The sequence below is a fragment of the Pararge aegeria genome, chromosome 1 (genome assembly GCF_905163445.1).
Source record: "Pararge aegeria chromosome 1, ilParAegt1.1, whole genome shotgun sequence".
Taxonomy (NCBI): domain Eukaryota; kingdom Metazoa; phylum Arthropoda; class Insecta; order Lepidoptera; family Nymphalidae; genus Pararge; species Pararge aegeria.
The window spans coordinates 11595436-11623031 of NC_053180.1; the positions used below are offsets into that span (position 1 = coordinate 11595436).

At 34.1% G+C, this 27596-nt stretch overlaps 2 protein-coding genes across 3 annotated transcripts in view; one reads left to right on the forward strand and one right to left on the reverse strand.

Moving 5' to 3' along the window:
• The window catches only part of LOC120629948, a 30196-nt gene extending 27954 nt beyond the window's left edge, over positions 1 to 2242 (reverse strand). The window contains exons 1-3 of the mRNA XM_039899082.1: positions 2206 to 2242; positions 706 to 894; positions 109 to 311 (exon numbers count right to left, since the gene is read on the reverse strand). Of these exons, the coding sequence (XP_039755016.1) occupies positions 109 to 311; positions 706 to 894; positions 2206 to 2242 (429 nt within the window). The remainder of the gene's footprint in view (positions 1 to 108; positions 312 to 705; positions 895 to 2205) is intronic.
• Positions 2243 to 6337: 4095 nt separating this feature from the next.
• LOC120624355 (serine protease gd-like) lies at positions 6338 to 26301 on the forward strand. Of its 2 annotated transcripts, none has more exons than XM_039890854.1 (6): positions 6338 to 6876; positions 19931 to 20084; positions 22478 to 22587; positions 24369 to 24506; positions 25381 to 25495; positions 26080 to 26301. In XM_039890854.1, the coding sequence occupies exons 1-6, from the start codon at positions 6361 to 6363 to the stop codon at positions 26253 to 26255; spliced, it is 1209 nt and encodes a 402-aa protein (XP_039746788.1). In that variant the 5' UTR covers positions 6338 to 6360; the 3' UTR covers positions 26256 to 26301. The 2 variants fall into 2 exon arrangements, with proteins under 2 accessions (XP_039746788.1, XP_039746781.1); XM_039890847.1 differs by lacking the exon at positions 6338 to 6876 and adding an exon at positions 12280 to 13038.
• The last annotated feature ends 1295 nt before the right edge of the window (positions 26302 to 27596 follow it).

Below are 27596 nucleotides of genomic sequence, written 5' to 3' on the forward strand. Positions count from 1 at the left end.
ACAAAGTGGTTATGATGATAAGCACTACGCACTGAAGCAATTAAGTTACTAAAGATTTTTGTATTAACTTAGGTTCTAAGTAGTATTGATAATAAAGAATTTACTTACAGACACATATAAATCTGTCGTTGTATACGGGTCTTCCTTTAAACTGATTCTCTCACCAGTAAGTGCTATGTTAGCTACACAATACTGTGTCAATAGTTCCGGATGCGTCTCTACCCAGGGTGGATGGATACATTGATCGAAGTTGCCAAGATGGTTTCTTGATCCGACGAACCATCCTGTTGGACTCTGCATTGAGTCCCATACTTAAGAAAATATAAATATTAATTAGTTAATTTCAACAAGACACAAAACAAGCAGAAAAAAATTATTAAATCGTTGCGAAACCTGAGTTACTGGTTGTTAAAAATATTTATAATGATATGAGCGGTCGGCTGTGATTATAAATTTAAGGTGCCCTATAATTTTATTTTCTGATCTGAACAGACAAAAAATGTAGGGCCTAGTTTGACGAGTGATCAATGCCATAGTTTCATGAGAGAGTTGTGTAATGACCTATGACCTAACTAATATTTTTTAGAATTTTAGTATTATATTCACCATTATTATCTTAATTCTCAAAAGAACCATTAATTCTACTTATTTTATAAATAATCTATAAAGATGCGGTCAAGATGTGATGTAGTTATGCAAACGTACCCCATGTAGCCCAAACTGTATGATTTTGTACATTTCGCATAATATCGAGGGTCTTTTGGAGACAAGGTAATTCTACATCGTCCCAATGTTGGTGTAAAAGGTTTTCAGCTATATTTGATAAAAATAACAATCTATTGGTTCGGGCATCGGGCCCATTTTTTGCTACTGGAGTTTGCAGAAGAGTATCACCTGAAAAAAATTGCAATTTTTTATTTCAAGTAGGTTTCCTTTATAAGCACTTTTGTAACGTCAGGTATGTCTGTTTGAAGTGACTCTACCACCGGTTCGAAAAGAAGATTCTACCGAGAAGACCCGGCAAGAAACTAAGTAGTTGCTCTTTTCCAACATCAACAATTACAATCAATCTTCTATCTTGCGGGAGATGAGAGCGAAGCTGGCTTCCAAGTCATTAGGAAATTAATCAAATGTATAGTAACCACGCTGTATTAGATTGGTTTCTACACATTGTTTAAATGTATCTACACATTTGTAGTCCAGAATTACCTTGTTGTATTTCAGTTTATAAGTTCAAGGCCCTTGAACTTATAAACTGAAATTACTTCTTATATTGTAATGAATTTACGACGTAAAAAAAACCCCTTTTAAAAAAAAAGGGCAAACGAAAAGGCGCTATAAAATTATGTCTGCCATTTTCTCGACGATGAAGTTGGTTTTCCCCAGAACGCAAATCGCGGATCAAAAGCAATTAGCAGTTACACGTCAAGATAAATAATAATTGATGAATTTTGAGGCAAAAAATTAAGATGAACAATGGTGTGGCAACTTGCACTCCAAACCTACTGTCATCATAACTTACCCTATATGAGTTAGGGTACTAGCTTGACAACACAGGTTAAAAAAAAAATATTTTCAAATCCCTCACATTTTATATACATTTTGTATATAAAATGTTAATTACGACTCAGACTTACCCACTGAGGCCTCCGCACTTTGAAAGGAAACAAACAACAAGGTTAAATTATGCAACAGCAAAAAAAACTTTGTTTTCTACAACATAGTATTTTCATAGTTCCTATGTTATTGGAATATTGCCAAATGCAAAATTACTGAAGATACAGTATAGTTTAAGTCATGGCTTATTTTTCCATATGCAACTTAGTTTTCCATTTATGAAACAAAAAACAGGAAAAAGAACAAAATTATCTTAAGATAAGCATTTTGAAAATCGAAAAATCTTAAATTATTGGTGACATTAATATATTAAGGTTGACTACGCCTATTGAATCTGGTAATTAATCTAGATAAAGTTGATAATTAACATTTACATTTATTTAAGCAAAATCCTACGCAGTCGAAGTTGCGGTCAAGTAGTAGTAATACGATGGCTGGTTTTTCCTCATTTATTATTACAAAAAAAACTAATTGAAATACTTGTATCACAAGTGATATTGTAAGAACATTATTAATATATAAATGTATTTAAGTTGATGGCAATATTGTCACTAACAAACATATCTATACTTATAATAAAACTGTTACCTTTGTTTGACTGTATGTCCCTCCGTGTGTTTATCATCTAATCTATAGCTACGTCTTCGATCAATCGACAATCAGTAACACTCTGCTAAGACTAGAGCATGGCATATTTATCTGGTGCTATGAGGGTTCTATCAATTTCCAGCCAGCCTTAGAAGCCAGCATAGAAAAAAACACCATAAATAATGGAATACCATGACGTGCCATAAATTTCACGCGTCAAGTTATGGTAGCGGACATTTAAAAACTAGGATAAAGCGATAATTAAAACAAACATTTCCTCTTCGCATCAAATACCTATAGATTTAAGCCCGTTTAAGCCCGCTTACATGGATAATGAACAACAATTGTAAGAGTGTGAAAACGTTATTGATATTCTTATAATTTTTCTAAAATATAAATTTGTGATTGCGTTGCCTACTCTCTGGCCTCGGAAAGGATGTCAGTTTCGGTATCACTAATAACGTACCTAAAAACGTAACGTTAAATAATCCACACTTCAGCAGCGTGGTGGATTTTAGCTCCAAAACTGAGTCTGATTTGACGTCATACTACGAGGTAGTACATAGATAACTTGTTGATCTCGAAATTCAGGTCAATTCCTTTGGGAGATGGTATGAAAGTGTTTGACAAATGTTACCCGATTTAAATAATTATTTTTGTTCTGGATAGTTTATACTATCAGTTTAGTTTTGACCAAACTTCTAAAGACTGACAGACGGTCGACTGGCGCAGTGGGCAGCGACCCTGCTTTCTGAGTCCAAGGCCGTGGGTACGATTCCCACAACCGGAAAATGTTTGTGTGATGAACATGAAAGTTTTTCAGTGTCTGGGTGTTTATCTGTTTATTATAGGTATTTATGTATATTATTCATAACAATATTCATCAGTCATAGTACCCATAACACAAGCTACGCTTTCTTTGGGACTAGATGGCGATGTGTGTATTGTCGTAATCTATTTAAAAAAAAAAAAATTAAAGAATATTTCAGATCATTTCAGATCAAATATGTAGTGTCGAATAACTTTTTTGCGATCGTGACTTTAAAACTCTCAAACAAAATAGTGAGAAATAGTAGTTTTTTATTGGAATTATTTGAAAACACTAAACCGACTAGGCAATCAAATATAGAGTTCATAGATGTTTTTTTATGATCAAGCAAAATAAATAAATAACATACATTATTCTATTAGAAACTACATGTATATTATTATTTAAACAAAATGGATATAGAAAAATGTACATACCAAACAAAAAGCCAAACAACAATAAACACAAAATAGTCTTCATAATCTTTTTTAGTAAAGGAGGTTTTAATCGTCTATTACAATATTATTAAATTAATTTAAATTTAATTGTACTTCTAAAATATGAAACAACACGTCTCAGGTGGATTCCTTGTTTCAACTGACGTAACTCTTTGTTCTGTAATATATAAGCTTTATGGCTCTGAAGGATCTTACATTAATAAAACCTCTTGTGTTAGGTATTTTCCACTAACCGACGATTTCAAACATTAGACTAATTTCGATGCAATGTAACGTATTGGCCTCGGGAAAGATCGCGTCGCGTGAATTTTCGTACAATGTAATTATCGCTTGTCGCCGCTAACACATACTCGTACCAGTGACATGCTTAGTACATTTCCAAACATTTGAAGACGCTTTGCAGATCGCGCTGCAAGTCTCGTGGCCAGCATATAATTTCGGATACGATCGAATTTATGCCTGGTTATATTTATAGGTCATAATTCATAAACGGATGACAGTAAATCACACTAAATCAATGTAATTATATTAGACCCTCGGTAATCCGGCCGCTGTCTTATCCGGCATGTTATAATTGAATATAATATTATATATATATATATATACTAGCTGTGGCCCGCGACTTCGTCTGCGTTTGATTTTGTTTTTAAAGTATTCAGTATCGCTAAGCCTTAAATGAGTATAGTAGTATGACTGTCATGTGACTGTCAATTAATTATAGACAAATTATTTGCAATAGAATAAAATTGCAACTATAATTAAAGATCTAAGCTATCCTATCTCTTAAGTTGGACCAGACTGCTCACGGTGTGCCAATTTAATTTAAAATCGGTTAAGTAGTTTAGGAGTCCATCGCGGACAAACATCGTGACAGGAGATTTATATATATTAAGATATTCTTTTTTTTTTGGACAATCTTCGCTAATGCAGATAATATTGTATTTATTATCCATGCTTCAAACTCTAATAGCTTTTTATTATACATTACGCCGTTTGTAAATTAATAGCAATTTTTTAAAGTAACGTTATATATAAACGCGATGTAGCAGGCATTCTATGGCTATTTAAAAATTAATTTCCTTATGAAAACATCTTCCGAAGGAGAAATAATCTTCCAAATGGCGTAAATAATATTTATTTTAATACTCTATAGGAATGTATTTTATACCGACAAAAGACACCTTAGCGAAATAATATTAAGTTTGATTTAATAATGCTATAAATATAGACATATTGGTTTGCATGTTCAACTATGTGTTGCAAGGTCCTGGGTTTGACTCCTAGATCATGAAATAATTGTCAGTACGAACCAGGAGTAAGTAAATTAGCAGCGTCAAACCCCGTGCTCCGGAGCGCACGTTAAGCCGTTGGTCCCGGTTATTAACACTAACTGATAATAATAGTAGTTAAAGCTCATCAATGCATATTGGAGCAACGTGGTTGTTCTGTGCTCTAAACCCGAACCATTATCAACCCTTTTGAGATAGGAAGCCTGTGACCAGCAGTGCGACAAAGTGGGCTGAGGTTTAATACTATGCAGTAGTAATTTTTCAAAGGTGATGCTTCGAGTTATACTAAATTCATCAATAAATTTGTATAAGTTCCTACTCAGCTGTACTCTGCAATTTTTCTCACATTCGAGGGCATCTGAAAGAAATCTATGTAGAGATAAGTCATCTTTGGGCGCATCCTGTCCTCTTCATGTTAATATTTTTTTTAATTTTTGGTTATAAATAAATATGAAATAAATTATATGTGTATCGATGGACTAATATTTTTTCACGCACTTATTCATAAACACCAGAAATTCAATCAGAGCTAGTCGCGGGTATCTGCTAGTCTAGTAATATAATAATTTATATTATTAATATCAATTATAAAAAATTATTAACAATTTTTAGAGCTGTAATCGTAGTAAATTGTCAAATTAGATATAGTAGTTGTCTTTTACTTGTGTTGAAGTATTTGTTATTGATATATCTTTTAGCTATTAACAGATTGCTATTATATGCTATAGCAATACAAGGCATTGCCTAGTTTTTTCATTTATTTTTACATTTATAAATTACCTTTCATTTATTTTTAAAAGAAGAGGTTGGTTTAATTTACTTTTGTTTACTTTACTTTATTTTTTAAATATAAATATTTGCATAAATTAAATACTATTTACATTTATATATAGTGGCTATAACGCCATGCGAAATCGCAAAAAAAAAGGAAATTAATACTTACCCATTCATTATACGAAATTGTTTTTGCAACAAATAAAAACGTTTGTAATAATATTTCTTGATTGATGCTAAGATTAGGTATAATAATCTTTTAATTAAAGGCGTGCTTGTTGTTAATGTGTCTTTTAGAATTATGAATTATGAATGAAAAATGTATTTTTTTTATTGCAATAACGTACTCAGTAATTTCCAGGAAGTTCGCTATGGTAAACCATAGCTATAGTAATAACTCATCGATATGAAGTTTTTCAGAAATCACGCTGGAACCATGGATTTACGGGGTGAAAAGTAAAAGCCTCTGTGTAAGTCCAGGGCAAAAATCATCTCATTTCGATTTTAACCTAATCTCTTGAGTAGTTATTGCGTGAAAGAGTATCAAACATCCATACACCTATACATTCAAACACCTGCATTGCTCACAGACCTTTACGTTTATAACACTAGCAGGATGATTCAAAGTGCCATTATCAACAGCCTTCTGTTTTTACATGCATGACCTTCCACTTAATCACATATCGTCTATTGTTTTGCTATATCTAATACACAACACCATATTTGATAACTCATAAGACTTCAAAGCTTCTACCATAAGATTTTTTTATTAGTTCTGATTCAGATATCAAAATAACAACAAGGTGATCTAGTGGTTCAGTGAAAAATGAAGTTAAATTTGTCATTAGTGAAAATGATCATAAAACTTTTGATTCTATTAATTTTAATAGTGATGTTAGGAATAATATCCGCTTGTTTATACAGTATTAAATATTGGCCCGATGTGTATAATTACATCAATGGAAATATTACTATTAAGAGAATACCTAAGATATCGGAAATAGAAAACTACACAATAGTCGAAGGGACAACCGATACGTACAGAACAACATCTGCGTACGAAATTGAAGATACCACCACAACAAGTGGTTTTGAAACGAACTATTTTGATTTAGATGATGTTGAAAGTTCTAGAAAGAAAAGAAATATAGAGATAGAAGTACCTAAAGATTACAGTGAAGTGCCAAAATCTATAGGTTTAGTGGAATATTTTTTTGACTTAGGCGATTCGACGACGGAAACATTAAATGATTCAGTAAACGAGGAAAAATTGACCACAAGAAGTACTAAAGACGTAGAAATTATTTCAGGAACGTTTAGCACCCCAAAATATTTAAGAGACGTGAGTATATGAAATACATAGTTTACAATTGAATTTTTGAGTCAAATGATACCTTGTATGTAGCAACAGACAGAATTTGTAATTCTAATACAATTTTTTTTTTTATGAATGTAATTACAATTAATTGCTGGTGTGTCTTATGAATAAATAAATACAAAAATAAACAGACACAGACGCTAAGATCGTAAGGTTTAAGGTAAGTACTTTGCGTAAACATTTGTGTCTCCTATACAGTTTTATGAAGTGAACTTGTTCGGATGATTTCGGTAGGAGCACTACATATGGATTCGCGTCACAGATATGCAACATGCTAATGTGATGTGTTGCCCCAGACTGGCGACGTACAGCGGCCTGTGTACTTATTTTATCGTACATGTATAGGGCCTATTTCCATTGTACACCTACTGTAATACATTGTATACCAATGGATGTTAGGAGCCCCAAAATGCAAGCATGATTTTTTTTTTCCTGGTAGAATCTATTTTCTCCTCTGACGTGGTGGTCAGCAACGAGAGGCTAAGCAGTTATTTGAATTGTTTATCATTTAAGTTGTTTGCAATAGAGACAATACAGATATTTATAGATTATTCATTTTATTGTTAATATTATTGTAGTATTTTTTTTTAATTTTTTTTATCTTTTGGAATCAACTTTATTATTGTTTATATTTATTTATATTATACATTTGCCTTTAATATGGTCTTTTATAGACGTGTTTCAATAAACACAGAAATAAGAAAAAAATATTGTTCTCTATTATATTATTACAATCTTAGTAGCGTATTCATTGAATTCAGTCTTAGGTTTTCTTCTTCTTAGGTTTTATTGCATGTTGTGTCTCATTACATTTCTAGACTGTAACGGACTTTCTCGTATTTTGGACATTGCGTCAGTAGGTGTAAAGGTTCTTCTTCCTTTTCAGAGTCACATTTACAGGAATTGGTGTCTGTAAGTTTGAATTGGTGAAGATATTTTGAAAAATCTCTGTGTCCTGTTATTATTTGGGTCATTATCGGGTTTTTTTGGTCTCTCGTATTAATTCATACTTATAGAGTCTGGGAAAAAGATTTTGGTGCTTGCTTTCGTTCTTGTTTTGTAGTTATTTTGCCATATTTCCAGAGATACCGTTCTGATGTATGATGCTGGCCATGCGTCGTCCACAATTTTTGTTCTTCTTTTCAGCCTTGCTAAGGAAGCGGCCTTAGCAAGGCTATCGGCTCCTTCTTTGCCTTTTTTACCGACATCAGCCTTTTTACAGTAAAGCTTGATAAAGCACCCTTGGCTTCGAATTTCATTTCGAATGCTGGCATGTTTACTGTCAAATCGTGTGCAATTACATAATACTTCTTCTTTGAAAAGTACATCCACATAACGGGGTCAACCAATGCAGTGTTTTAAATTTCGTCGGCAGTCCCCAAATAAATGCCAATTTTTTATGGGGACATTTCTAGTTGACTTTTTGTCGCGACGTATTAAAAGTAGAATATGAAGTTTTCTTAAAGTTTTGAGAAAAAATGTGACTGCCATAGTTTAAACATATTACACATATTATATACAATTACTGTGCAATATACTAGGTCACATAAAATTCATAATTCGTTTAAAGGAAATTGCAACAACAATTCTACAATAAACTACCCATTGATATCTTGGAGATATCTCTTAAATTGTTCAAAGTTTGTATTTAATGTAAGCTTATAGAAAAGTCCTATTAGGTATAGTATAAAGGACTTCGTAATCGATAAAAAAGCTTGGGTGTAAATTATTGCTTTAACCAGGTTGCTCTTCTAATAATTTTAAATGACAATGTGACATGGTGATAACAAAAAAAACACCCGGCTAAGTTTGTTGTGGGCTTCTTCTTAGACCAGGACGCCTTCGGAACCCTCGTAGCTTTAGTTTTAAGTTTATGAATATGGTTATTGCCATCATCATTTACGCATCAAAAGTCCCATCTGGGCCTTGAGTGAAGATATTTTTGACTTTGACTTACACAATTTTCGTTTTTAACAACGATGATTTTTAGCCAACGAAATGGGCAGAAAGTATAACTCTTTAATTTTTTCATACTTGGACGTGTTTGAAAAACTTGTGGTCAACCAGGCATGGGCAATGACAATCATCCACTATGAGTTATATGGATAGAAGTACAGTGACTCACTAAAGGTGTTTGTATCCCCTTTGAAAGGCAAGCCTATATTACTGATGAAATTCATCGTTACTGACAGGTTCACACCCACTTTGATTCGTAATAGAGAATAAATTAATCCGTAGCAATTTGCAATGCAGATAGATTTCTGGTGTCTGTTATATACCAAAGTCTGAGGTTTTAATAATAAATTCTACCAATCCCCTTTATAACAAAGAATCTATAAAATAAAATAATATACTAACTAAGCTAAAACATAACGTAATCATATTTATAATAATTAATAATATATTTAATTGCCATACTCTATTGTTAGTAACTAAGTAATTACCTTTTTATTATTTAACAGTATGGGAAATGACCGCAAAATCAGCCTTGTGCTGTGCATTGGCAACAATGCTCAGCTCTTATTTCCAGACAACACCAGTATCTAAGTGAGCAAACCACCCCGTCCCCTGATGCGTTATTTTAATTTAAATAATTAAATTTAAAATTTAATTAAAAGTTAGAAATTATAATAAATATTGAAATGAAATTTAAAGAAAAAAAAAGAACAAACAAAACGAAATCAATGAGTACATGTTTAATAACAGTAAAAGGTGTAGAAGTAATTTTAGATTTGTTTCAAAAAAAAACAAAAACTAAACATGAATTGATAAACCGAATGAATAACTATTTATTTAAAACAAATCTTATTTGGCATATAATCTAGGTAGTAAAATTTGTTTCTTTTTTATTATTTCGCTAACACTTTATCACATGTACGGAGCGGAGGTGGAAAAAGTACGCAGGGCGTCTTCAGACTCTTCTAACTTAAGTTACTCTTCTAGCTAATAGCTAGTAACTCTTCTAGCTTGCAATTTAGTAGTATACATTCCTGGTGTACCGCGTAGCCTTAAGTAGCAAACACTCGGCTTTACTCTTAGCTCTGGTTATTGAAGCTTTACAATTTTTAAATTGACTCTGACCCGATCTGGTTGGATGATTCGGCCACTGCTAGTTTCTAACATCCCGAAATAAATTACTTAGCAAAGATGAAACACTTTAATACTAGGTTATATATATAATATATCTTTAACTTCCCATAAACTCTAGCGAACCTTTATCCTAAAACTGCATCGTTACTTACCTGTAGGTGAAATCACGTTTAAGCTCTGACCTATGATCAAATGATAAAAATAAACTTATCCTTGTCTTTATGTTAATTCATCAGGAATTTCTTTGGCCCTACTTGCTCAACGGTATCACAGTGCCCAAGTAAAGTTAATTATTATTTTTTATCATATAAATATTCGTCAGTCATCTTAGTATCAATAGCACAAGCTACGTTTACTTTAGTGCTGGACGTCAATGTGTATACTGCAGTAGTATATTAATTTATTATTCAGAATGATATTTAGAATATTTTTGAACTTAAAGTGACTACTTTGCTTGATGTAGAGGCTTTAAATGACCGGTGTATAGGAAGGTGGACTAATTCCAATTTTCCCAAATAAATTTGACGACATCCCCTGCGCAGTGGTCCAGCGCTGACCACTGGTCTTATAACAGTTAGGTTTCCGAATTCGATTCCTAACAGAGTCAATTTGGAATTTATAATTTATGACTTGGCCCTGGTCTGATCTGGTTGGAAGCTTCGGTTTGCGTTTAGTTACCACCCTACCGACAAATACGTGCTGCTAAGTGATTTAGCGTTTCGGTACGATGCCGCGTAGAAACCGATTAGGGGTAGGGATTAAATATAAGTGCCATACCCCAAGCAGGGTAGCCCGTTACTAACTTAGATTGCATCATACCTTACCGCCAGGTAAGATTGCGGTCAAGAGTTAACTTATAGTGAAATAAAAAAAAAACTCTATCGTAGGAACTACTAGATTCTGTAATCTACATGAAAGTTGTTCAATTACCTTTCCTGGCAATAATTAATGGGCTAAAGGCTGATTCACAAATAGTTTAACACTAAGGCTATCTGTTGCAATTTAATAGTCTACGTCACAAACGAAGTTCACAAGGTATTTTAAATCTCCACAGCTCTGGTTAATTCATAAATCGGACCTGATCTGATTGGGTGCGTTGGCCACTTATTTATTTAGTCATTTAGCATTTTCTACGAATAAGCGGTTTTAATTATTGATATTATCTACAAATTAATAAGTTACAATTCAATGTCCAGATTATCCAACCATGTGCCGGTCCGAGCAATGAAAGGTCCGATGAAAGCCTTGAACCCGGTGCACAATTTTTCTGTGAGCACTGGAGCTTCACCTTCCCATACACCTTCGGGTTATCTCAGATAAGACCTGGCCATCAAATAATAGCAAAGAAACTTAGTTGCATATAATCGTTAATTAAACAAAAGGAAGCGGTCGTAGGATTTTTTTTATGAAAATGGCTTTATATGCCGGGGGCAGGGCGGAGGTTATGTGGGACTCTGCGCTCTAAATGGGGGTTGCCCCTCTTGTTGGCTTTGTTAGACGCCGGGGGAACAAGTGGTGGTAGCCTAGCGGGGTGGTAACTTCGGTTTCACTTTCAGGGGGCCGAGTTCGAATTCCAGCAGGCACCTCTGACTTGCCTAAATTTTGTGCGTTTAAAGAAATTAATAAATCACTTGCTTCTACGGTGGAGAAAATCTGCATGCCTGAGAGTATTGAATAATGTTATCGAAGGCGTGTGGGGACTCCACACGGCTTAGATAACATTAGGCCAGCGCGGTGAACTACGGCCTTAAACCTTCTTATTGTGGAAGGAGACCCGTGCCATGTATTGGGCCGGTATTGGGTTGATATGACGATGATGACACAAAAACTACAAGGTAGTATTCCTACTGGTTCAATAGTATCATTATGCCCGGGAAACGCTTACAATTTGATATACGAGTACCAAAAGAAGAGGTAAATATTGAAGTTATTGGCTACAATAACAGAGACGGCGAAATATCATATTGTTGTAGAGGCGTCTGTCTATCAGCTGTAATGTTAGTTAGTCGAGAGCTTACACCACGAAATGCCTATTATCTCCTCATTGTCCACAGTAATCTATCAAAGTCAATTTTGCCACGAACTTCTCAAGGTAAATGCGTTGTGTAATATAAGAAATAATTTGCAAGCAAATTTGAAGCTTATGGCACCGAAGTAGGGATAAAGTTAAGTAAGACAAATTTACAAACAAAAAAGCTGTGAAGAAGCCTGCATTTGATTTTTATCATGCACAAAGTGTTCACGTTTTTTATGTGTAAAATAAATTATTCATAAAAAATGAGATTCATAAGATTAGAATTTGTTTGTATTACAATACTAACAGTGAGTACGGTAAAAAGTGAATGTGATACTTATTTAGAATGCCTTGGTTTATTTTTTGATAGCTTTTTTGGCAATTACAAAAATTTAAAAACAGAAAAGGAAGTTGGTAATATTACAGTCCCAGGTTACAATACTGTGAATTTTGACAGTGAGGATCTTAATGATCTTTTATCCGGTGTATCTGAATTTATACAAGAAGAATTGGACGGAAATATCAAGTTTAGTCCTCAGATGAATATTTTTAAAAATTCTGGTAATAGTACTGCAATATATATTAAATCTTTAACAATTAACAATCATTTTGGAGATCATAAAAATACTTCTATAATTTCTGTTCCAACGGAAACTAAAGATCAATCAATAATTCATTCGAAATCGTCTTATAATTTAAATGTAACTAACTCGGCGCCAGTCGCAAATAGTAATGTTACATCTTCTCAACAAGAAAAAAGTAATGAAAAAGATGAACTAAATGAAATCTTAGAAGACGTGGATTCTCTATATTACGACATGGATGGAGACGGTAATGACACAGATTATCTTAAAATTGATTATTTGGAAATGTACAAAGATACCACGAATGAATATACAGATCTTAAACCAACAGAATCGACCATAAGTATTCATAAGGTTAATGACTACGACAAAGACAACAAGAATGCGCGACCTGATGCAATTATGTTTGAGAATATAAAAAACAATAGCAGTATTTCCGTAAGTAAATTGTTCTTTACTTAAATACATAATAACTAATTAGTCGCCTCAGACATTTTCTTACAATCTTGATAAAGATCCGAACCACGTTCTTAATTATTTTAATAAACCATATGTGGTAATAATTTTGCAATGCGCAGCTTGAGTAATCATATTTGTGTGATTTCTGTATATAATAGAATAGTTTTCTTAAGCTTCTCTTCGAAACAAAATACGTAAAATAGAATCTACTTCGCACCTAAATAATTATTTACCATATTAAATAAATAAATGCATCTATACATGTATAAAAAGATTTGTCTATCATATAAATTTCGAAACAAAAACCCATGAATACGATGAAGTGTAGACTACTTGTCGTTCGACGTAGCATGGAAGCACATAAAGTTAATTACTTAGTTATAAATGAGCTTACGTTTTACGTTACGCATGTTTTATATTATTTTATACTTAACTTATCAGATTTACATTTATTTCGATGGTACCTATACTTCTATATTAATATTATAAAAAGGAAAGATTTTTTGTTTGTTTGTTTGTACTTAATAGACTCTGAATGTACTTTTACCAGTTTCTTCGTCAAAAGAAAGCTAAACTATCAGAAAGTAACATAGGCTATTATTGCAATAGTGTAACCTAAAGTAGCAAAATCGAAATATCGACAAATCCAAAATATTATCGTAGTAATATTACCCGTTGAACTATATTTAAAAAATGTTGATTAACCACGATAATCTTAGTCTTAAAATATACTTGCTTCAACGGTGAAGGAAAACATCGTGAGCAAACCGGCATGCCTGAGATTCCTCCATAGTATTCTCAAAGGTGTGTGGAGTCCACCAATCCGCACTGGGCCAGCGTGGTGGACTACGGCCTTTAACCCTTCCCATTGTAGGAGGAGACCCGTGCCCTACAGCGGGCCTTTAATAGATCGATGTGATAATGATATGATGACATGATTTAAATGCTTATTATTTATTACCTATGTTAAGTTGTTATAGCAGCCTTTGTGTTTTAAAATTTTATTAGTTCGCAGGTAGGTACAAAGGTGGGTTACCTTTTTTTTAATACTACTTCTATCCTAAATTATCATCATCACCCGCAGCTTATTAACATCGCACTGCTGGGCACAGGCCTCCACTCTCATAGGAGATACGGTTTTAGAGCATAGACCCACCATGCTGCTCCAATGCGGGTCGACTGACTGACCTGCAGGTCAGGTCAGTCAGTCAGTCAATAAAAGAAATGCTCGCCTTGAATGGTGGCAAGAATGCTAGTCGCGTTGAACAGAAAACAGCTAAGCTAATTATTTGCGCAAAAGTGAGCGAATTACGTCGAAACGCGGTGTAATATGTAAAATTTATCTTTATAAAACGTAACAAAGACATATTATTTCCATTTGTAACACTTATTGATGTATGCATAGATATATCCATTGTATTCGTTTAACAAATTAACGCTGGGTTCCAAACAATTATTCATCAAAAAGAATTCGTGCCTATATATATTTCTGAAAAAGCTTGCCGCGTGCGAAAACTGGTTTGATAAATCCTGTTATTTGTCAAATCAGAATTTTGTTTGACTCCACACATGATGGAAGGCCTAAAATGCTAGGAATTTTTGTTTTCACAGCCAACATTGGTTTTCCAGGGTTGCTAAAATAAATAGTAAAAAAAACCCATGAAACTATGGTATGTTCTTTATCTAAGGACGAAATAAGGTCGAATAAGGATTTCTAGACCTTGTCAAGGTTGACAAGGCTAGGATCACAAATCAGGGATGGCTAGTCAAGGACGTCATTAATTTCTCACTGCTGTGTAAAGGCCAGCTCTTTCACTGTTCATGCTACGGCAATGGATAGATTTTTAGATTTATTATGACATTACAAACATGACTGACAGCTTAAGAGCTCCCTAATGTGGTCAAACCTGTTCCTTAAGTCCAGGTTGGCGCAGAGTTTATTGTTTCCCAACAAAACTCAATCGTAACAATTTTAGGTTCCACCCGCAAGTTTTTGGGCGTGGGTGGACAGCTAAATGTGATGATCATTATGCTAAGTGTTAATCAGTGTTAATCATTACCTGCCAAATTTATATACGCAAACTATCGATACCTGAAGCTTCAGTATAAGATTTGCCCACTCGCAATCGAGCGGTCGTTTTCGAGTACTAAAATCTGTATCATCAAAGCAAAATAGACCCAATGCCACTCGTTTTTGAATCGCAAATCCTGTACTTCTGATTTTGGTTTTAAAAACGTTCTATCAAGAGCCTTTATTTAGATTCTAACAAGATCCATTTTACTACGGTGTTCAAGTATTTTCTTAACTGGAAAACGACTCCTTGCGATTGCGACCATGCAAATCTTGTACTTAGGCTACAATGGTAATATTTTAAATCAATGATCGAAACGATGATCATGACAGTCGGTGATCACTACTGAGACAGCTGACTTTGCAGCTGTTTTTATGGATATTTCCCTACTCACGATGAACGATTTTGTTAACAAAGTGCACATTAAATGTTTGAATACACATTGCTCTTGCTCATTGTTTTTCTCAAGATAGTTAGTAAGCGAAAGGAACTAATAAAGGCTATCACCGGTTTAGGAGAGACTTTTTTATTCCTTTATTAGTTGAGTAAGTTGAGCACTTGAGTAAAATCTAACCTGGTGCTGTTGATGATGCAGTCTTAGATAATAGAGGGCTAACCTAAATCTGTCAGGCTGTTAAATTATGAGTATAAAAAAAAAAAAAAAAAAAAAAAAAAGAAGTATTTGTCAAAGTGTTTATTATTTACAAGCATGCTCTTTTTATCGGGGCTTGCAAAGATAGGGGAAAAGGGATTGAAAATAGAAAAATGATATTTCAAAAGCAAAATATTCCCATTCCCCATGGGCCTCCATCCTTTTTATTATTTGGCTGATAGTCTACAGCACGCAATACAGAACATCAATCACGCACCCACACGCCGAGTTGCAAAACTTGGATGAACTAAAGTTATCCATATGGTATTTGACGGCCGATTGGCGCAGTTTGCAGCGACCCTGCTTTCTGAGTCCAAAGCCGTGGGTTCGATTCCCACAACTGGAAAATGTTTGTGTGATGAGCATGAATGTTTTTCAGTGTCTGGGTGTTTATATGTATATTCAAAGTATTTATGTATATTATTCATAAAAATATTCATCAGTCATCTTAGTACCCATAACACAAGCTACGCTTACTTTGGGGCTAGGTGGCGATGTGTGTATTGTCGTAGTATATTTATTTATTTATTTATTTATTATCCGATGCCATCCATTAATTACATGCTATTTATTTATTTATTTATTTATCATAGGTAGGTACATGTACAAGTAAAGTAACGTAAAGTAATTATAATAATTATACAAACAAATGCGTACCTCACAACTTATATTGGTGTGTATGTAATAAATGTATGTAATGGTGCAATTTAAAATCTACTGTCCCTAATTTATTTATTTCACTACAAGTAATCTCTTGATTGCATTCTCACGTGGTGGTAGCTAATGATGCAATCCAAGATGGTAGAGGGCTTACCTGTCTTTGTATTTGGGTGGTAACCCTAGATACATAACTAATGTTATATTTTTTTATTAATACCTAGATGAGCTGGTGAGACTATTACAAATATATTGAAACGAATACAGCAAATCAAAATGTTCAAATCGGTCAAGCTATTGTCAAGTATGTGCGCGACATCTCCTTTTACATCATTCATTTTGATATCATCATAGCTTTTATCAGTCGACTGCTGAACTAAAGGTCTCTCCCAACGGGGCAGTTTGGCATAGTCACGTAGTAGACGGGTAACAGATCGAATTGGATACTAATAGTAAAACAGAGGACGCTTAGACGACTTGTATAACACCAGCGGGAAGAGGGGGGTGCTGACAGCGGTTTTCTGATCTGCAGTCACCAAACGGCACATATAAGATAAGATAAAATAAGAAGATATTAGATACAATTAAACCTGTAAAGTTTTGGATCGGTAGATACATAGTACTCTGGTACTATGACCAGACCAGACTTATTTCGTACATCCGTGACCACAAATGGTTTGCTCACGAATTTTCAAGGTCACTGGTTAATTAAGAAAAACACTTTTGCTTCGTGCTTATTTACACTAACGCGAGGAGCGTTAGTGACAAGTTATTACCGGACCAAAGACTATTTGGGTAAACGCTTAAGCAATAAAGCGTGAGGCTGCACAGATTTTTTAAAATGAAAGAAAATTAATATACTTTATTCAGCTTGCACGCTTTGATTTTACTAAAATACCTGTTAAGTGGCATAGTTGGCATATCCTATCTAGTGACAATATCCAAGATTATCGATATCAATGGATTAACGTGCTCACCGGAGCAGTGGATGAAGATTATCAATTTCAGCATCTCAATAGGTCGACGTATGTTGCCTTGCGCCATTAATGTCACATATACGTTGGTTTCTGTCCACTTAGAATTTCTTGTTGATAAAAAAATATTGATTATATCGGTTTAAAAAAAGTTTTATTATAAATTATTCTTTCTAAAAAGTGATATCCCTTAGACCCTAGTCTTAACAGTAGTGTAGGAAAATTAAAAATTCAAATGTACTGACCGACGCGACATTTTGGATTGCCGCCATTTCGGATTGCTGTTTATGGTGGTAAATATTGCGTGCGGGTATTTAATACGAATGGCGGCAGTAAAATACAGACGCTGAAATTTAAACTTTGCAGTGTAATAATTTCGCGCAAAATACTGTTTTATTTCACGCATGCCTGTTATTGATAACACTTTAAATGCGTATTATGATATGGATAAACGGTTTCAAACGGGATATAAAATCTTAATGTTGAAAAAAAGTACATAAATATTTCATTATCTTATTTTTTTTCTTTTTACTAAGCTACCATTATTTATCTATATTGTACACAACCTGGAAGGTAGTGATTGTCACGAGACAGGGAATCCTAGTTTGGAAATACAGACTTTATCTGAATTCTTTGGGTACTTTTAATGTGTTGGTTTAAATATTTTTTTTTTTTTTTTTCTTACAATCAGTAGGTAGGTATAGATAGGTGACTTGATGATGTGAAGTGGTAAAGGCAGGCTGTTTGTTAGTCTTGGTAAGAGATACTAGGTCGATCTTTTTCCTTAAATAAATTTACTGTCAAAAAAAGGCAGGTGATTGAAGCGATTCAGTATAACTAGTTCTACTAAATATAATAAATCGTGAGCCCTGGCATAAAAATGCATTGGAAGGTCTAATTAGCTGATTTCAAGGGCTCAGTACCATAGCTTAAAGCAGTATAAGGTAGTTTTTAATGTTGACGTTCTGGTAACAGAATTATGATGCTTTTTTATAGAAATAATTGGTGGACCAAGCAGATGGCCCACAAGATGGATAATTGAAAACCATTGCGTATAAACCGAGCACCACTTCGCAGGGCATGCAAGGAACACATCCAACATTTCGTCGCCCTGTGTCCATCAACGTGATGCATAGGTGTTAAGCCTCATGTGTCTGTAATTAGGTACACAGGCACCCACACCCTTCAGACTGGAACACAGCAATGCAACAGTAATGCTTAGCTCCAGAAAAAATCACAGTTCTTCCTCGGACTGTGTCACAAAAAGCTCTACAGACATAATAGTACAAGCTACACATGCTTATTTTAGGACGTCAGGGCATTGACGAACATACACCTCCACATGAAGTTCACATGACTGTAAACTGTAGTCTTGAAATATTACTGCTTGAAGCGCTTGTAGTAAGTCAACATGAAGCGCACTAGGACGATCTTACGAAGTTTTAACTTAAATCAAACACTCCCTAAAAATTGCTCATATTATCTCAGAATAATAACCAGGGAAAAGTACCCATGCAGCAACATGCATAATAGGTATCTAGGTATTGGATAGAGGAATGTGTTACTTTGCGGAATTCCATGATATACAATGATAAAGTTTAATTTGCTAGAAGTAGGAGAATCTGTGCCGTGTAATTTAAAATTTCTTCAATCTTTATTCTCCACACCAAAAAAATCTTCGGCAATGTACTCTCTACGCACGTATTTTTCCATCCATGAGGATGATGCTCATGGATGGAACAATACGTGCTCATGAACAATGAACATCCTCATGGTTAAATTTACAATGAATAATTGTTAATACTTGTTGACTTAAAAAGATTATCCTGATTATTTATTTCGCAGAGTATTGCAAATTAAGCTTAATTTTCATTGTATAGTTACCAAGGGTTTTTATAGTATCTACCTGTTCATAGAACCTAACTGTTTACTAGATGTTTAGTTCTTGAACTTCGTTCTTTTGTTATTACAAGTGCATAAAGCATGTGTTAATAGTTGTTCACTATGTTTATTTTGTATAAACAAGCAGATAAACAGTCGAGTATTTATTTTTCTTTTAGACTAGTTTGAAGAAGGTCTAGGATGTTGAAGGCTAAATTTGTTTATGAAACACATTACTCTCCCGTAGTCGGGTAAAAGATATATAAAAGTAAAACAGTGTATTTGACGTCATTATCGCTACCTGGTGATCATCTTCTGGCCAGTGATACATAATTTTTTAATGCATATTCTTTAATTACTGAGCAGAAATATCCGTTTACAAAATTTTCATAGTATAAGCAGCTACGAGAAAAAACAAAGTATTTTTTAACCGTTCAAATAAAATGGCGGTTGATTCTGCCAAATAAGTGTCCGTATTTTAATATTATTATAATTCTCTCATGTTGTTGTTGCACACGTCTCCTTTTCTCATAAAGAGAGGGATTTAGAATTAAGACACGCAACGAATGGCAAGAAAAAACAAGTTAGTGGACAAGAGCAGTGAGATTCAATATTACTTTATCTTTAAATTTCAGGTAGATGTTACGAGCAAATGCAGCAACTACACGAAAAATGCCACAGAAGCAATATTCCCGTGGATTGCAGCCATTTTCATTAAGAATGACACGAGTGACCAATTTGACTACTACTGTGACGGTGCTTTGCTGTCAGAAACCATGGTTATTACCTGTAAGTAAAGAGATAATATATGTACTATATATGTACTATATTATAAATGCAAAAGTGTGTCTGATTGTTTTTTATCCGTGAGCAGCAGAACTATAATTAATATATTTAGAATTACTATATATATATATATATAGTATAGTAGTGCTCTGACAATATTGAATGACCTTTATTTCAATATATGCAATGTACCACTACAGTATACTATATTAATATCATGTCTTATATAATGTTAATGTCATCTTTCATTAATTTGTGTTAGCATGTGGCCTTGCCGTACTGACGATGTAAAAAAAGGAGAAAACAATCGTTTGGAAGTTCGAGATGATCACTTTTTATCCCGCAGTATGGAAAAGTACGCGAGGGTGTTTCAAAAAAGACCATTAAAGGATTCACGTGCGAAGCTAACTTAGCTGATATTTTCAAAAGGTTGCATCCTAGAGGAGGATACTTTTAAATCGAGAAATGAATGATACCCGCGAACAAATAAAACCGAAAAAAAAAACGCGGATGGATTTGCGGGCAGCAGTGATAATATAATTTATGAAAATCACCTAAAATATTTTTTTTGTAGTCGTACTAGTTTACGACAGACTAAGTAGATGGCCCGCCTGCGTGGTAAATGGCAAGCTGTCTTCGATAAATAGAATAACACTTCGCAGGGCATACAAGAAACATGTCCAATGAAGTGCTGTACATCAAACCAAGGTGTAGCTGCTAAGATTCATGTGCCCGTAGTTATACCGGCAACTATGTCCTTCAGACAGGAACACAACAATGTTGCTTGGTGACAGAAACAGGCACGGCGATAGTGCTTCCTCGAACAAGGCCAGTTACAAAAAGCTCTGCTCCTGAATTATTATTCTGGTGTCCCTCTGCTGACCACAAGTCTCCTGGCTCAAAAAAGAGAGGGAGCTTTCATGTTTGCATCCTACGTGCGACTTTCACAAGACGTTACAGTATGATAAATACTTAGCTAATAGGTACAATGGATTCGCCTCAAAATTTTCTCAAAACATCTGATTAAGACAAATCACATCACAAATAGCAAATGTTTAGTCAGGTCTAGAAACATAATGTCTAGTACAAGATAGGGTTATATCACAAAAGTAAGCTAGTTAAAACGATTGCTACTAGATAAATTTGTCACAAATTGAGCCACCTCGTTCCCACATAACACATCATAAAAACATGACGCAACGCAAAGGAATCGCTGATCTCATTTCTTATCTAAATTGCAGACAATTTTTCGCGCCACAGCATCTTTTTCAAAGCTTAAATTATAACCCCATTATCATAATCACCCGATTTTTGGTACAAAATATTTTCATTCAATGCCACGCGCTCATTTTTCATTTCCGCGCTATAAAACATATTATATCGCGGAAATTGCGTAAAGAAGGAATTTTAATCGAAGTTAACACTTTCTGTCATTTGTGTCCGTCATTGGATTAGAATATATTTTTATATCGGAATACATAGTTTAGATAGTAGATATACAAATATATATTAATAAATAAATATACTATGACAATACACAAATCACCACCTAGCCCCAAAGTAAACGTAGCTTGTGTTATGGGTTCTAAGATGAGTGATGAACATTTTTATGAATAATGTACATAAAAACTTAGCATATACACATAAACACCCAGACACTGAAAAACATTCATGCTCATCACACAAATATTTTCCAGTTGTAGGAATCGAACCCTCGGCCGATCAGAAAGCAAGGTCGCTGCAAACTGCGCCAATCGGCCGTCCGAATAAGAATAGAATAAACTTACAAAAAAATTAACTTACAAAAGATCGAAAATTATCTACATGAAGAAGTACTAAATAACAGACTTATAGATGCTGATATATTTCTCTATAAGAAAATAACAATAGGTACCTATTGTTATTTTCTTATGTATATGGATTTTATTAGTTTATTTGGATTGATTGATTGCTTTTTAGTATAATCAATGCTTAAAGGTAGACATAATAATTGTTTTGTATTTGGATTCCATAATATTCGTCATAATCAGCATATCTTAAACCGATTGACTCCACTGGTATAGGTCTTTTGTAGAGATTTCCAAAATCCATGGACCTGGGCCGCTTTTTTCAATCGGCTCCCAGCGAATCGAAATCTTCCATTTCACCTCTAGAATATGTTAGAAACTTCATGTTTTTAGATTATCTGGTTATAGATGTGGTTCTGATCTGGTTCTATCAGTGTGCGAGTTTGGTTACTGTTTTAAAGTTAGAGGCAGGAAAACTAGAACATAATGTTACCTAATTAGACTTTATAACAAGAAAGTAGAAACTTCGAGCCTTACCGATTCAACTTTCCAGTATCAAAATAACTACTTTCTTTTAAAGTAAAGTATCAATATTATTTTTTCTTCCAGCTGCTCGTTGCATGGAATACTACGGCAGCGAAATGGATGCCAAGAACTTGTTGGTTTTATTGGGAAAGAGTTCTCTTCAATCAATGAGTGGAGCCGAGAGAGCGGTTAAGGTAATTTCATTACTTCGTTTCTTAGAATTATTTTGCCGCATATACTTAGGTATATTATAGTAGGTGGACTTCGTTCATTGTAATTGAGTGGTAGGTCTCGGTTAGAATATGGAAGTAAAAAGAGTTATCATTAGCAACTTCTTATTATTAGTATTAATTACTATTAGTAATAATTTATTACTATTACAAATTTTTGCTTAATAAAAAAACTGTCTTAGTTAAAGTCGTGAGGGTTAACTATTGTATACGTTACTTTGAAAGGTAATGTCTACCAATACCAATGTGTGGCAAATTATTTAAACACATAATAAATCCTTGCCGATTTCAAGTTCGTTTGTAAAGGATAATTGAGGTTTTCATTAAAATGTAAGTTATTGAAATTGTTAGTTTTATTTATCCTCAAATATTAAGACTAGCAATTGAATAAAGATGGATTAATAATTTTGTAAAGAATTTGAATAATAAATCGAAAACTACTTATATGGCTTAAAAATAATGAAAACGTACTAAGATAAGAAAATGAGGGTATTTCATGTAATATTCCTTCAACTAAGTAGGTAAGTCCATTTTAAAATAAAGGGGAATAAGGATCCACCAGTACTTAGCTTATGGAATTGTGTTGAAGCTATGTTTTTTGTATAAAGAGATAAGAACTACGGATGGAGCTAAGTCTGTTATCTAAGGATGTTCTTGGAAGTGCTACATCACTTACTGGAAAAGTCACAGTTCCGTACCCTAGCTAAGATCTCGCTAAAGCGAACTGCCTAGAATATCTCTTGTGCAAAAGCTGCCTAACTAAGACAAGCAGCGTTTTTTTAGTAATAAATGCACGCATTAGTATGGAACTACAGTAACGTCAGCGTAAAAAAATTTACGTAAATGTAAACGTATTTGAGTTTAATAACTAGGGCTTTAAAGCTCAAATAGGTTTAAATTTATTATAGTAGCAGTAGAAGGGCTCTTGATGGTTTTTTTATAAAATCAAAAGAACAGAGAAAGCGACATTAATACGCATAACATTAGGTTATTTTTGTGTAAATTCTTACAAATATTAAGGGTAATGTGTTCGAAATAAAGCTGTCTCGCTTTGTCGCTATGTGATCACAGCCCAAGTGTAATGACCGTAATCCAAACGCCTATTATGAACGTGCCTTTATTGGATTAGTAGCAGGAACTTTCCAAAGATCCATATTACAATGAGAAATTTTAAACAGCTTGGCAGCAATTTTAACAACAATTTTACAAAAAAAAATTTAAACCCGCACAAGAAATATCAATTATAATAATAAAACAATATGATATTTCTTGTTAAAAGTGTCTGATTTTAAAATGGACCATAGAAAACTATTATTTATTCTAAAACTAGTTGAGCAATTCATGATATTCAATCTAATCCAGACTCTTCAGATCAAAGATTAAACTAGTATTATTCCTTTTCCTTGTTGATAATGATCTACTTATAATTTGATTCAAACATTTCGGATTAAATTGAATGTGCGTTTTAAGCAATTAAAATATCATTTGCTTCAATGGTGAAGGATAACATGATTACCTGATAGCTCTCCATAATGCTCTCAAACTTGTGTGGAATCCATTAATCCTTACTGGATCATTTCGGTGGACTACGGCCTTAACCCCTTATCATTGTGGGAGACAGGGCACGGGCCCTGTAATGGGCCGGAATGAGTTGATATGATGATGGTGATGATTTAATTTTGGAACATAGTTTTCCCACATTTTTTATTGAAGAATTTAAATGTAGCAACTTTATATATTTGCAGGTGAACTCCGTTATAATACACGAAAACTTCACAACTACAGAAGGAAATGATATCGCGATCCTTTTCTTGGAGAGAGTCGCGTTAAACGAGCATATACAAACGGTTTGCCTTGGAGGCGAGAAGGGGTTGGAAGCTGCTGTAAGTTCAACTTAAGATATAACTTTAGATTTAGGGATAAAAATGTGACTAAGTTAAAGAAATTTTCCCGAAACGAAGTTGACTTGTGAATTCAAGATAACACTGGTTATCATCTTATTTAATTCTTACTAAAATTCAGGTGAGATATTTAGTTATATCTAGTATTCATTTCAACATATATTTTTGGAATCATCATCGTCTACATATCAACCCATTACCTGCCCACCCTTAAGTCCACACTGGCCCAGAGCGGATTATTGGACTCCACACACCTTTGAGAACAATATGGAGAACTCGTAAGCTACAGGTTTCCTCCCGGTGTTTTCCTTCACCGTTGAACCAAGTGATATTTTAAGTGCCTAAAACGCGAATAACTTAGAAAAGTTAAAGGTACGTGCTGGGATTCGAACTCGGTTCCCCGAAAGTGAAGTCAAATTCCTACCCTCTGGGCTATCATCGATTGTAGACAAAGTAGATTTTTTTGTGAAGGTTGCAAGGTTATTAATTGTATCAGTTAACGAAAAAAAAATCCTATACAGTTAATTCACACACGGCAGAAGTGAAATTTCAAAACGTAGCCTACGACGCTACGAGAGAATGAGATGATTATAAAGTATCAGGACTATTAGGCTAAATGTAAGGTTTATTATTAGTATTTTTTTTTATATGTATAACGACAAAAAACACATCGCCATCTAGATCCAAAGCCCTCGCAAAGCAGGGTCGCTGCCCACTGCGCCAATCGGCTGTTAAAAACTAACCAAACATAAAATTTTTACCCAATATTCAACATTCAGTTTCCATGGTAACTAAAATAGGAAACAAAATGAGTAATGTATTCTATCTCATTCTCTCCTTTTTTATTTTGTTTCAGACAACCGGTTGGGCGATTTCAGGAGAACTAACAATAATACCCTTTGTAACCGACCAAAGCTTCAAGTGCAAAGTTTCAAAAGGAAATTATACTTTTTGCGCTGCCTATGGAAACGGTTAGTTGAATCCTCGTGTTTTACTTACTTTTCTTTTTAAAACCTGACGCAAAAATGACGGTGTGTTATAAGTTTACCGTTTCTTCGCGATAGTGAGTGTCTGAGTCTGTGGCATTCGTATTTCACGAATGGATGAACCGATTCAATACTAATATTATTATAAATTTAAAAGTATGTAGTGACTGTTTGTCTATTTGTTTGTTACCTATGTTCAGCTTAACCATGTTAAGCTGAACATAGGTAACCAATCTTGATAACATTTTGTTTAGAAGTAGCATGCATCCTGGAGATAGATAACATACTTTTTATCCGAAAATGCTGAAAAACGAGTGGCGTTTTCGGGGATTTAAAATAGCCTTTGTTCCCCATGTTTGACTTCACAGCAAACTCAATCGTTGAGAAATATGGAATACCTTGTATCTAGGAGACGTACATAAGATACTTTTTAAGCAGGAAAACCTAACAATTCTCGAGGAATTTTCAAAAATCGAAAAAAAAACTGACGAAGTCTTGGGATACAGCTATAAATAAACATAATAAACAGCTTGTACCTATGTTTATAAATGTTTAGTTTTTTTATTTAGATGTCACGATTTGCCCAAGCTACGGAGGTGTCTATGCGGTGAAGGATCTAAATGGATGGTATCTTCAGGGCATAAGAAGCGGGGATCCAAGCAACCGTGGATTGTGTTTCGACAGAAGTGTATATTTCACCGATCTTACTAATTATGTTGAATGGATAGACAAAAACTCAAAATAAAACTCACACTCAAATGTTATAGTGAAAAACTTCTGTTCTATTTACATATTTTTTGTGGTGTTCAATAAACTTATATTCATTCATTTATTCATTTATTTAAAGAAATTGCATTTGTTACCTATACCTTAAATGTATTCAATGTTAACGGTCATAACATAGACTTTATCAAAACAATATAAAGAGTTCCTGCGGAATTTTTAAAAACCCAAAATAATCGTGGACGAAGTCGCGGGCTGCACTGTATATAAGTGAACTTAAACATCAAGTCACTTATAATTAGAGATGACTATTTTTCTTTTATTACCATCGGCAGTGCGGATTGGTGGACACCCTTGGGAACATTATGGAGAACTCTTGGGCGTGCTGGTTTTCTCAAGATATTTTCCTTTGCCGGTAAAGCAAATTATATTATTTTAATTGCTTAAAACGTGCACAACAATCAGAAAAGGTTCGTGCTGGGATTCGAACAGAGTTCTAACCACTGGGCTATCGCCGCTCATTTTTTCTTACCTTCGTATATTAATGTTCCATTATTATATATCCTAGTATGATAGGGTTTACCTAAATCTTTTTAGTAAATTGTTTTGACTTAAAATAATTAGTTCTTTTTTGACTGTAAATTAATTAGTGTTAAAAGCGAAAGCGACTTTTGACGACCTCCATGGCGAAGTGGTGGACAATATGGTCTTATAAGTGGAAAGTTCCGGGTACGATCACAGAAAAATTTGAAGAATTTGTTATTAGTGAATTTCCTTATTCCGGGATGGTGGGAGGCTTTGGCTGAGGCTAGTTACAACTAAACCGACAGGGTGGGCCGCCTAGCCTTAGTTTATATAGCAACTAGTTATAATAACGGTTTGAATTTAAATAAATTTAAATTTATTGTCATTTTGTCCGGGGAAGTACTGCAGCACTGTTACATTGCTGAGTTTCGGTCTGAAGGGCATGGATGCTAGTGTTATAACAGGCACATAAGGCTGAGCGTCAGGTTGATGAGCACTGTGCAGGACGTTTTCCATGGGCACTTCATACATGCACAAAAGCACTGCATACCCTAAAAATTTTGTATGATTCATAAATGCTAAGGATTTTCCCATTTTTCAAAAACCCTGTGCACGCCACTGCATCTGCTATTTCCATTTATTATTATACACTATAAACAAACACACACAGCAGTACTTAGACATGGCTGGGTCATAAAAGTAGTATACGGGGGATGTACATATAAAAGCAAATAAACCAAGCTACTTGTATGCGAATACAAATACCTTTTTTAAATAACATATATTTGTTTATTTTGTGGGTATTGAATGTATAAAACGTAGCATTATTATAATTCTA